Source organism: Monodon monoceros, unplaced genomic scaffold (assembly GCF_005190385.1).
Source record: "Monodon monoceros isolate NGI ecotype Baffin Bay Population unplaced genomic scaffold, NGI_Narwhal_1 Super_Scaffold_10, whole genome shotgun sequence".
NCBI classification, from domain to species: Eukaryota; Metazoa; Chordata; class Mammalia; order Artiodactyla; family Monodontidae; genus Monodon; species Monodon monoceros.
This window is the reverse complement of record NW_021703766.1, coordinates 1955732-1968257: the sequence shown is the minus strand read 5'-3', so window position 1 is coordinate 1968257 and position 12526 is coordinate 1955732. Positions and strand designations below refer to the sequence as shown.

The following is a 12526-nucleotide window of genomic DNA, read 5'->3' as shown; positions in this document are numbered from 1 at the left end:
CTAACACAGCATTGTAAAGCAACTATACTCCAGTAAAGATGATAAAAAATAAATCAGTTAAATTAAAAAATGGTTAGGGCTTCCCTGGTGGCGCAGTGGTTGAGAGTCCGCCTGCCGATGCAGGGGACACGGGTTTGTGCCCCGGTCCGGGAGGATCCCACATTCCGCGGAGCAGCTGGGCCCGTGAGCCATGGCCGCTGGGCCTGCGCGTCCGGAGCCTGTGCTCCGCAACGGGAGAGGCCACAACAGTGAGAGACACGCGTACCGGAAAAAAAAAAAAAAAAAAAGTTAAAACAGAAAAAAAAAAAGTGTGCAAGTACAGAATGTAAGTTTTACCTTTAAACTAAACTATACATACACTGAGCTGTAATACTGAGGGTATCAACGAAAGGCTACTGAAAGAATAAAAATGAATGAGTAGGGGTGGGGTGGCTGGGAGAAGAACCACATCACTATGACAAAAGGTTCCGAGGAGCAATCAGAGCCACCCAGAGGTGGCTGGGCGCCCGCAGCTCACATAACTGCCAATGCCTCCCACTTCCTACTCCACGAGCCACAGAGCTTAGCCTCCTTTGTCTTCTCATTTCATATTCTTCAGGGTTTTCCTCTCACTTTTAACGATGAAGTAAAAACCCCCACCACTTTTAACATAATTTTGGTGTCACATAATACACACAGCCCCTTACTCATGTCACCTCTGAAGTTACGCATCCTTAAGCCCTGTGTCTGTCTCCTTGCTGCCAGAATGGGGACAGGACGGGATGGGATGGAACCTCCCTCACAGACTCACTGGGAAGACCGCGCACACACATGAGAAGCAGCCCGCAGAGTGCCCCGCACAGGGCACGTACCCCTCTTGTGTGCGTGCTACCTGTCCTCTACTCATCTCTTTCCTAACAATTCTGAAAGAAAGAGAGTCATTGTGATTGGTAAATCAGCCTCCCCAACACGAATATGAACAGCACACTGGTTCACGAGCTTCACACCCAGTCTTTAAAGTACAGGAAAAAACCCACACAAAATAAGTGTTTTCAGAAAAATCCCAGCCTGCAAAGTACCCATACCAGAAACATACTCTGTCAGGAAGCTGGCGACAGGAGGATCATCCTCCCACAGGGAAGAGCGGAGTTCCGGAGAGTATTTTAATACTTAATTGCGTCCAGGTGGAGTACACGCACCACCCAGCGCTTCCCACACAACCTCAACACCCAGTACGCTCAAAGTATGTCATTAATTTAATTGACTTTATTATAGCTAGGTTGTTAACATTATTCCCAAGCTTTTAATTTTTATTAAAATGCCCAAATGTGATGGGAGAAGGGACTGTTTCTCTTCCCCACAAATTAATTCTCCTCCTTTTTCAAAGTTATTTTTTCTAGTCTAGACTATAATATTTCTAGAAGTAGTTCCTACATATACATGTTTTAATTAGATTCACTGTGAATCAGTAAGAAAATTGAGGATACAATTTCTTTCTAGTAATTCTACTGAAGTTCTTATGTAAAAGTCCCAAATAACTAGGAAATGATGCTATAATGCTCCCTTCTTATAATGAATCTGATGTCAATGTTTAAAGCATAAAAGACATATAAACTAACAACTGACTAATAACAGTCGCTCGGTTTACTGCCGTTCTATAGCACATTAAAAACCATCTAGGCTTACCATGATTTACAATTCTGCAAACACTAAAGGAAAACAGCGAAAGAGCCTTACGTTTACAGACACAAGCTCTAAGCTACCTCTCCAAGACGACTTGATCCACGTGCACGGCTCCACAAGTGACCAGCCCACCAGAGCACCGGACGACCACACGCGCCGTCCCCAGCTCTCACCTCCTCCCCAGCTCTGGGTGTACTTGTCCATAAACTTAGTTTTGTCACAGCGTAATATAAAGCCAAAACATCCCATTCAGAGAGTTTCTCCCAACAGAAGCTTTTGCACGCTGGCTTTTGAAAAAAAACCAAGTAGGATACAGATGTTAAAATTTCACTAGAATATACTGCTGTGTAATGCGTAAGAGAAACAGCCATTGGATAAAGGCTATGGAGAGTGTGACTTGGTAACAGATATTACTAATAGGGCCATAGAGAGGAAAAGCACTAAGGAAGAAAAGGTTTTCACTGGGGGGGCCTTTCATAAACACCAACAAGTCCCTTCCACTGGGTTTTCACAGACTCTCAGGACCCAGCTCCTACTAGGTGGCAGGGACCGCTGGCCTCTGGGATTGAAAGACAGAGACACAGTCTCTGCCCTCCAATAAGGCAAAGTTTGGTGATGAAAACTTAAAGAACCCTACTATAGTAGGGTAAGGGCTAGGCCAGCAGGAGCCAGAAGAAGGCTTATTTAATACGTGTGCACCAGGAAGTGTGGGCTAGGGTGCCCCAGGCAGCAGGTGTCCCATCTGAGAGAACGGCATCTGCAAAGGCTCAGGGCAACGAGGCAACACAGTGAACAGGAGCAATATGAAAGCTGAATATAGCCAGGCAAGGGGCAGATCACAAGGGACGCAGCACACCATGCTGAGAACTGCGTGCCAGAGAATAACCCTCCTACGGGCATCTTACCAGGACCGTTCCTGTGCCACCCTGGGAACTGCCGTTAGAGGCTAAGAGGGGCCCAGGGAGACTACGGGGTGTTACAGTACACAGACCCAGGCCAGGGAGACGAGTAGGTGTGGTACTAGACTACAACCAGGTTGAGGTCGGCACCTGAACATGTCACTGTTATTTCTAAAAGGAGTTAAGGTACCGAAATTTCTGTTTTAAATTTAATCAAAAAACAAAAGAGAGAAGTTATAAAGTTGCCTCTTGTAGACTTAAAACAATGGCATCAGTTAATTCTACAAAGAGGTCGTCACTCACTCACATTCCCGTCTGCTTCTTGACTTGGGATGAGGCGGGGCCGCATGTGGCTAGGGCGGTGCTTGTCCCCAGAAGATGGCTTTAATCTGTACCCTGAATCCCTGATAAACCACCCCAAACCCACCTACTAAGGAGTGTCCCACAGATGTAACCATCATGCCAAGTGTGTTAGGGAGAGGTGAGGTGGGGAGAGAGCAAGGGACAGAGAGACAGACAGAACCAACGCTGACCCGGGCTGCGGCAGGGCCGATGGAGAACAGTAAGTCTATGGAGATGCTTGGACCTGAGAACAAGCTGGTTGAAAATGAGAAAGCGGGCGTGGGCTCCTGGCTGGGGATCAGGACAAGGGCGCAGCAGTAAAGGATGGGAAGAGAGGACCTTGCCTCTGGACACACTGAGCTCCCTGGGACACCCAGCTGCAGCTCAGTCCCAGTTAGTTAGAGATTTGGGGGTAACCAGAGAGAGTGGCAAAATCACAGCTGAATATGTCATGAATTATAAAGTAACAAGAGAAGAGAAAGGAGGAGAGAAGCCTGAGGAATACCATCATCAAAAGGGCAGGAAAGCAGGAGAGAAACGGAAAACAAACGCTCATAGAAGCAGGAGGAAGTCGGTGGTGCCAGAGAAGTAAGGGAGGGGGCCCGGCTCCCAGGCAGCAGATGACTAGGCCCCGCCCAGACCCTTTAACCCAGCATCTCAGCAGCCCCATTTGTTTAAAAAAAAATAAAATAAGTAACACCATCCCCTGGGGAATTTCACTGCGCAGGGAACCCACAGAACAAATGAGAGATGAGAAGGATAAGGGCTGAAAAGTAGCCAACGAATCTGGCAAATAAGAGGTCATCAAGATAAAGACATCAGTGAGACCCAATAGAGTCTAGAAGTAAACCGAAACATACTTGGGAAATACGCCGTACCGTAATAGACAGCACTTCAAATCTGAGAGGGAAAGGATGCATTATTCAACAAATGGCACTGGGACAACTAGGTGGTCATCTGGAAAATATAAACCCAGCTTTGTACCTTACACCAAATAAACTCCAGATGGATCTGTTAAATGTAAAATGAGAAACCACACGAGTTTCGTAAGGAGACACCACCGGGAATGGTTATCATGTATAATGCATGATGTGTACATGAGCACAGTCTATGCATATGTATAGTACTAGGCACGACACATTATGTACACTGCATTTCTAATTGGGACACAACACCCAGAAGCCAAACGAGACTGGTAAGAATGACATTAAAAACAAACAAACAAACAACAAAAACTGCATAGTAAAGTCTTTTGGAAAAAACCCAAACCTGGAAAACAAATACCTACAACTTCCACTAAAGACAAAAGGACAATTTCCTTGAAACTTAAAGAGCTCCTAAAAAACAATAAAGAAAAGATCAACAACCCAACAGAAAGGGGCAAAGGATACGGAGAGCTCAACAAAGATAAATAAAATGGATCACCTGCAAACATGTCCCTGCACTGAGCAGCATTCCTCGCCTAAGTGCCCGACAGCAGCCAGCGGTGCGCTGACGCCCCGCAGGAGGGGAGGGACACAGACAGGTGCTCACACACGCTGTGGAGGTCCCACAAGGTGCAGCTTGGCGACACCCCAAATAATTACATAAGTGCAGACCATGTGACCTGCCACCAACCCCACGTCCAGGCTTCTGCTCTGGAGACACACTTACCAACATGTGAAAGGCCATATGCAGGTGACGTGTACATGATATGGAAGTGACAGACACTGTCTGTAAGATGTCTCATCAGTAGAGACACACAGGGCAGCCACAAAATAGAATGAAGCAGCTCTGTGGACTGACATGAGAGTGCTCATCAAGAAAGTCGCCAAGAGAAGCAAACAAGGGACAGACCTGTGTGTGCAGCAAGACACCAGTTACCTATTTGTAAACACAGAGAGTCTTTCTAGAAGGTTCTACAAGGAACAAAGAGGGGAACGGAACTGCATGGGTTCCTGGGTAAAAAAAAAAAACAAAAAAACCAAAAACTTGTTTTTTTAATGTGATATAAAAGGTATCAACAACCAGGTAAAGGAAAGGAACCTTGAAACGTCCTGTGTGTCCTCCCCTGATTGCATGGGGGATGGGGGAGGGGCAAGAAGGGGATGTTTCATTGAATATTCTTTTGTAGCTTTTCAATTTTCTTTTTACTTCTCATTATCTATTAAAATATTTTTCATTTAAAAGATTTATTGGGTTCCCTTTAATAAAAACTGTTCTAGTTGAAGAGGCTGGGGGCAGGAGCCAGGTTCCAGGAGGCTGGCTGTATTCTCTACCACTGGGTGTGTGTGTGTGTGTCTGTGTGCGTGCACGCACACGCACACACGGGCAGGATAGCATGTATGGGAGATCCTATTTGTATTTAATTATGTATATATGATGTTTTCAAAGAATACATAAGTATATATTTATATAGGCATTAGAACATCAGAAGGATTCACACCAAACTGTTAAAAATGGGCTCTCCCTGGAGCGCAGGCCTGCTGGCTGCTCTGGGGCAGGACTTGGTCACAAAGGAACCAAGACGTGAGCGGATGACGGAGGGGACAGGTGGAAGGAAGGGTCTCGCTGTTTCCACGAAAGGGCTGATGCTCCAAGTGGGAAAACAGTGGAGGTCAAAGGTTGCTGTGGGGAGGTGGGGAGGTCAGGAAATAGCAAAGCGCAGCACGTGACCTAACGATGTCTCTGAGGAAACAGGCAGATGTGACCAGAACAGAGACAGAGGGACTGCCTGGGACAGAAAGGCAACCTCTGCCCCAAAACATCCACCCGAAGCTCCAACCCCCAGAGGCGCGTCCACTGGCCCTGCCTCTGAGGTCCCGGCCATATACCGTGCCAAAGAGATTATGTGAAATTAGCAATTACTTGAAAGATAGTGGGTCTTGCCTTTGTCTTCTCTTCACTCTAAATAACATCGGGCCTTCTAACCCAAAACAAAACAGACTGCTTAAGAATTAACCAAATATTTTATTAGTTCTTGATAATTGCTTTTCGCTTTTGACAGGAAACGCTGCTATAATATGTTAGGTCTCACAGGGCAGCCATAAAATAGAGTGGCTATTATAAATAGGGAGGCTCCCACAAAACTGCTACAGAGACTGGAGAAAAGCTGCCTGGTTGAAACTGATTTCTAAACTGTATATGTCAAGGGTAAAGTCAAACATCAGAAACCCTTCAATAATCTGTAAACCAGTTAGTGAACTTGGGGCAACAGTTCCTACTCAAACTAATGAGACAAGTAGTGTTCTGAGGAGGGTTCTCAAAAAAAAAAAAAGATACCCAAAGGATCTTTTTTTCTAAAATCCAATCCATCTAAGGCAGGAAAAAATAAAAAGAATACTGAAGTAGAGACTGTTTTTCCTAGATGTGATAAAATATTTCCTCTGATTTACTAACAGCCTCTAAGGAGGTCAGCAGTCAACGATTTAGCAAACAGAAAGGATGTACCAGCTCGGGTCCCTTCTCCTAGCTTCCTTTCAAGTTGTAAAACTCGGAATTGAATTTGTTGGGAAAATACATATATTAATCCAAAATGTCCTCAATCCAAAAGGAAGGTAAATAAAGTATACAGGACTGAGAAGAAAGATGGGTACAATAAAGCCTAAGTGAACAATGAACTTCAAAAACTGCAGAAACAAGGCTAATGTTGATGTTCATCTGCAATTACGTTCTAACTTGTATCAGTAATGCTACCCCATCGCTCATCACACCCTAATATGACATGACACTTCCCGCTTCTACAACTATACTCCAGAACACAGGTGGAACAGGAACTCAAAAATGTTTGCTGAGTTAAATAAAGCAAATGCTAACTAGCTCGTGTCAAAGTAAACAGCCTTAAATTAACCTGAGGGCAAAAGACAGTCATTAAAGCGCCACACAATCTGAGCCATTATACAGGAGAAAAACAGCAGGACTGCGACTCCAACGACCGGTGAGGGGTCTTCATTTTCAATGAACACACCAGCAGCAGAAAAGCAATTAAAACTGTACCCCAGGATGTCTCAATTCCTTATCACGTACTTCACTACAAAAAGAGGACACTCTGTGGGACCTAAAAAAGCTGGCCAAAAAAAAAAACTCCAATCCCTCTCAGGACACCCTCTCCTGCAGTGTGATGAAGGAAGCCAGACTTGCGTGGAGACTGGTGACCTTGGACCTCAGCTGCCTGGAACAAGTGTGAACAGGGAGCCGCACTGGCCTTCCAGGCACAGCTCTTCCTTTAACCTGAGTGGGAACAACAGCAGTTCCAGGCAAAGTCCCTTCTTGTGGTTTCAGACTACTTTCAGCTCCAACAGTCCAGGGTTTAGGGTTAAAGGAGAAACCAGAGGAAGCCGTTTCTACAGCACATGACAAACCACCAGGTGTCTCACCTCTGAACTGCAACGATTTCCAACAGCTTACGAAAAGCAACAAGACAAAGCAAGCTCTCGCCTGCCTTGGGCAAGAGATTATTAGCAGGTTTGTTCGCCGTATCTGCGTGGACCCCAAGTTTCTTGGGCACTCAGTCCCCAGAGGAGGACTCCGGAGCTGTACCACAGGACACACACCCAGAGAAGGGCCACCACCCACCACACTCCTGCACTAAGCACTTTAGACACAGTTTTGACGCCCTCTGGAAATAGGTCCGTGAGGATCCTGATCACGAGGATTCCGGAACGGGAGGGCAGGAGGGGCTCACAGCATGACCACGGAGCTGACAATCAGTCCTGAGAGCAGAGTGGCCTCCGCCACCTCTCACTGCAGTTCCTCTGGGAGGCCAGGGACAGACCTGCCGGGCGCCGCGCCGACGCCCAGCAATCCGCCGGGTGGACTCTTAACGTGAGAGCCAGGCCCCTCCGGACGGCCGTGTGTGGGCGACACTCCGGAGACGACTGAGCAAGTGTTAGGTGGAAGGGCTTAAGACACCAGCCTACTAGCCGTGAATGAAAAAGTCTAGAAGCAAGCACCAGAGACAACTCACAAACCCATCAACTGATGGATGGACAGACAAAACAGGGTAGAGCCACACAACAGAAATTATTCAACCTGAAAGGAGTGAAGTGCTGACACAGGCTACACAGAACATGAGTGAACCTTGAGAACAGTAAGCTAAGTGAAAGCAGCCAACCACAAAAAGCCACCTAGTGTGTGATCCCATTTACATGAAATGCCCATAACAGGCAAATCCACAGACAGAAAGTGGATTAGTGGTTGTCACCGGTGGGGGAGGGTGAATGGGAAGTGACTGCAAATAGGTACAGGTTTCTTTTAGGGGTGATGAAAATGTTCTGGAATCAGACAGTGGTGATGGCTGCACAACTCTGAATATACTAGAAACCACTGAATTATACACTTCAGAGGAGGGAATTTCATGATATACGAATTAAGTCTCAATAAATAAATAAGCATATGCCACAGCACTTTATCACCTATACATAGAAAAGATGGTAAAGGATAAATTTAAACTTTTCCCTTTTTCGCACTGCACACCTGCAGCACCTAGCTACTGAGCGCAGCGAAGCCACCCACTCTCCCTCCAGCCTATGAACACCTTCCTTTCTGAAAGTAAAAATGTCTATTTTACATTCTTCACACTTTTAAACTTCTTCTACAAGTCCTTGGAGCAAAAAGAATTTTAAAATAACCCAGTGAGACTTTGGAGAAGGAACTGCAAATACTATATCAGAAAATTTAATTACAAGAAGTATGTCCCTTTAAATAGGATAAAGAATAAAAAACAATCAACATCTTTATCTCTAAAAGATAAACACAAAGTCTCTAAGCTCAAAGAGTTCAAAACAAAACACAATGTCTTACAAAAGAAATGCAAACACAGCTTGAAGGGGCTGCTTTTTCAGGACTGCACTAAATATTAGATTTAGGGATACTAACAAGGCAAAAGGCTCACTTGTTAGATTTCACAGGACTTGTGCATCAGTGTCAGGCATAAATTTGAAAGCAGCAAAGGAACAGAAAGTTAAATGAATATGAGTGAAGTTAAGTTCAGCAGTGACACAGGGGATGTACCAGGTAAAACTAGACACCATGGGCTTCCCTGGTGGCACAGTGGTTAAGAATCCACCTGCCAATGCAGGAGACATGGGTTCAAGTCCTGGTCCAAGAAGATCCCACATACCGTGGAGCAACTAAGCCCGCGAGCCACAACTACTGAGCCTGTGTGCCACAACTACTGAAGCCCACGTGCCTAGAGCCCGTGCTCCGCAACGAGAAGCCACCGCAATGAGAAGCCTGTGCACCACAACGAAGAGTAGCCCCTGCTCACTGCAACTAGAGAAAGTCCGCGCGCAGCAACAAAGACCCAATGCGGCCAAAAGTAAATAATAAAATAAAATAAATTTATATATAAAAAAAAAACTAGACACCATGATTGTTTCTGAAACATGGAAGCAATGGCCCCAAGGTTCCTCATTATAACCTCATTATTAAATATCAGGCAAAATTCTCCAATTTCCCACGGATGAACAGAACAACAACAAAAAAGCCAGCTCCAAGTAACTACGCATTCAAAAATCAACTTAGAAAACACCAAAACTCCAAAACATAAATATTTCACTCCCTGACAACGTGCCTTGCTTAAGTTAGTACTCCTAGGGAATTCTCTGGCGGTCCTGTGGTTAAGACTTGGCGTTCCCACTGTCAGGGGCCGGGGTTCCATCCCTGGTCGGGAAACTAAGATCCTACAAGCCCAGCATTGCAGCCAAAAAAAGTTAGCGCTCCTCTATGGAAAGCCAGAGAGGACAAGGCCAAGAGAGCACTCATAGAACATCTCCTGGGCGCTTCACATGGGACCTCATAGAACCCTCCAAACGAGCCCATGAGACAGGTAACCTGCCTTCCACCCCAAAAGGGAAAACCAGGAGGAGAGAGGATTCTGGCCAAGGTCACACAGCTGGTCAATTCCGAGCCCCTGCATCTCATCAAAGGGGTTTCTGGCTTGACAAAAAGTCTCTCTTAAAAAAGGTATTTTTGTTCTAGCTTTAGCTCGCTGCCCCGCCAAAATAATTGCCATCTTCTGCTTTTATAAAGTGATTCATCGGTATACACAAAGGAATCCCCTTCAAGAGGTGAATACGACACTACCAGTGTTTACTAACACAAACAGAGGACTGAGACCTCATGAAACTGGCCACCAGGGACTGAAACCCCATGAACACCAGCACCCCAGAGCCTACTGAGTGCCCTGTGGACAACCACATCTTAATAGGGCCCTGCTTTCCCTTTGTCATAGCTGGAAAAACATTTTTAGGATGGGATTTGAACACACGCTTAAAACAGGAAACCAAAGTCTCAGAGGTGGTTCATATCTCAAAAAAGATACAAGTTAAAAACCAATGTAGGGGGGCTTTCCTGGTGGCACAGTGTTTAAGAATCTGCCTGCCAATGCAGGGGACACGGGCTCGAGCCCTGGTCCGGGAAGATCCCACATGCCACGGAGCAACTAAGCCCGTGCAACACAACTACTGAGCCTGCAGTCTAAAGCCTGCGAGCCACAACTACTGAGCCTGCGTGCCACAACTACTGAAGCCTGCGCGCCTAGAGCCTGTGCTCCACAACAAGACACCGCAATGAGAAGCCCACGCACCACAAGGAAGAGTAGCCCCTGATCGCGGAAACTAGAGGAAGCCCGCGCGCAGCAATGGAGACCCAATGCAGCTAAAAAAAAACCAAAAAACCAAAACCAACCAATGTAGGTATCACAACCCCGTCCCAAAGGAAATCATTAAAAGCCACAATCCACAGTTGAAAGAGTTTAAAAACCACCACTAGTAAACCAGAGAAACAAAGCTTTAGTTTCAGACAGCGGAGACACTATCAAAAAGCACTTAGACTACTGGTATGACTGCAATCTTTTACTACCAAAGAAAGTCAGTTTTAATCCTAAATCACACAACACACGTGGTCAAAGATAAATCCTTTTGCTTGGAGCACAATTCTGGCACAGGGTCCCAGGGGACTGTTAAAAAGACACTGGAGCCCCAAATGCTTTGTGTTTACATAGTTTTTAAACATCTAGACAAAAGTTCACATTTCTAACTGAATGACCACTCTGCCCTTCCTGTTTAATTTGGAGACAGGAGATCTTTTAACTAATCCTAGTTGGACTCTCAATCAGCCTAGGATTTGTTTGTAAAAAGGAAGGCGGGTCACGGAGAAATAACTGTTTCACATGCGTTGAAGGCTCCAAACCTGCTTTTCCGTCTGTTACAACAGCCCTGTTCTTACACACAATATAAATAGACACACGTACACATTCAGAAATACACATATACACTCTATACACATATATACGTGAGCACACACTCACGTATACACACAATGCACATACACTCAAGCAGACATGTACTCACGTACACGCACACACTGACACACGTGCACACGGCGGCCTGCGGCCCATGGCGGCCTGCGGCCCACGCCGACCCTAACCTCCTCGGGGCGACGCCGACCCCACCACTCCAGGGGAAATGTACACCTAGGCCGTGGGAGCCCCAGCACAGCACCCCGCGAACGTCTCCTATCGTTACAGCGCCTTCTAATCTCCACCTCACTAGCGGCTTCCTTTTCTGATAATAAACACCAGATTTGGAGAAACCAAGAGGACACAATGTGTAACGGTTATCTGTCGCCCAAGAGCCCGATGAAGGGGACAAAGGCCTTATCGCGCTTCCAGCTTCCCGCGGAAGACGTGTACCGAAGGCCCGGCGGGCCGCGAACTCTGCCCGGTGCGCCCTTCCCCAGTCCCGGAGCCCCCTCCCCCGGGCCCCGAGCAAGGCGGGTGCGACGGGCCCCAGGGGGCGTGGGGTGCCGGGCGGGGTCTAGGGGTGCGGGTTTGGAGTGCAAGGAGGGAACAGGGGGTTGAGGTGAGGGTGGGGTCTGAAGTGCAGGAGGGAGACGTGGGACACGGAGTGAAGTGCGGAGTGGAAGCTTGGGGTGGCGAGGAGACGGTGGGGCGGAAGCCTGGGGTGCGGGTAGGGGTTTGCGGTGATGTGGGGTGCCAGTGGGGGCTTGGGGAGCGAGGTGTGAGGTTTGGGGTTCAGACGGGGGCTTGGGGCGCGGGCACGCACCTTGTGGCAGGCCGGGCATGTGGGCAGCGCGCTCTTGCCCCCGGGGCCCCCGCCGCCGCCGCCGCCGCCGCCGCCGCTCAGGCTGCTCTGGATCTGCGTGAGCTCCTGGCGCAGCACCTGCTTCTGGTGGAAGCTGAAGGCCGGGTGGTTGGAGGCCATGGTGAAGAGCAGCAAGAACTCATCGCCCGTGCGGCCCTCGTTGAGCTGCAGCCCGTAGTTGTGGATGATGGAGTCGATGTGCGTGAGCGTGCGGTAGAGCACGCCCGCCGCCTCGCGCTGCTCCGAGCCCAGCAGCGCCAGCGACACGAGCAGTTTGCTGCGCACCACCTCGTCTGTCAGGTTGGTGAGGCTGCCCAGGTCGGCCGGGTTGTTGGCCTTGATCTCCGAGTCGCGCAGCGAGTGGTAGTCCTTGCGGGCCAGGTCCTCGAGGCACGAGCCGAGGAAGCGCAGCTCGAGCGGGATGCACAGGTCCAGCAGGCCGCAGAGGAACTCTACGCGCTGCGGCGACGGCAGCTCCGAGAACCAGCGGTACACGCCGTCCCTCTGCAACGGGCAGCGCTTCTCCACCATGCTGCC

General features: G+C 47.8%; 1 protein-coding gene across 2 annotated transcripts in view; it reads right to left on the bottom strand.

Annotated features, from left to right (window-relative positions):
- The window catches only part of ZCCHC14 (zinc finger CCHC-type containing 14), a 57655-nt gene extending 45159 nt beyond the window's left edge, over window positions 1-12496 (bottom strand). The window contains exon 1 of one of the 2 annotated variants that reach the window (XM_029239970.1): window positions 11951-12496. In XM_029239970.1, the coding sequence (XP_029095803.1) occupies window positions 11951-12109 (159 nt within the window). In that variant the 5' untranslated portion in view covers window positions 12110-12496. The remainder of the gene's footprint in view (window positions 1-11950) is intronic. The other variant, XM_029239964.1, reaches the window with a different exon arrangement.
- Between the last annotated feature and the right edge of the window lie 30 nt (window positions 12497-12526).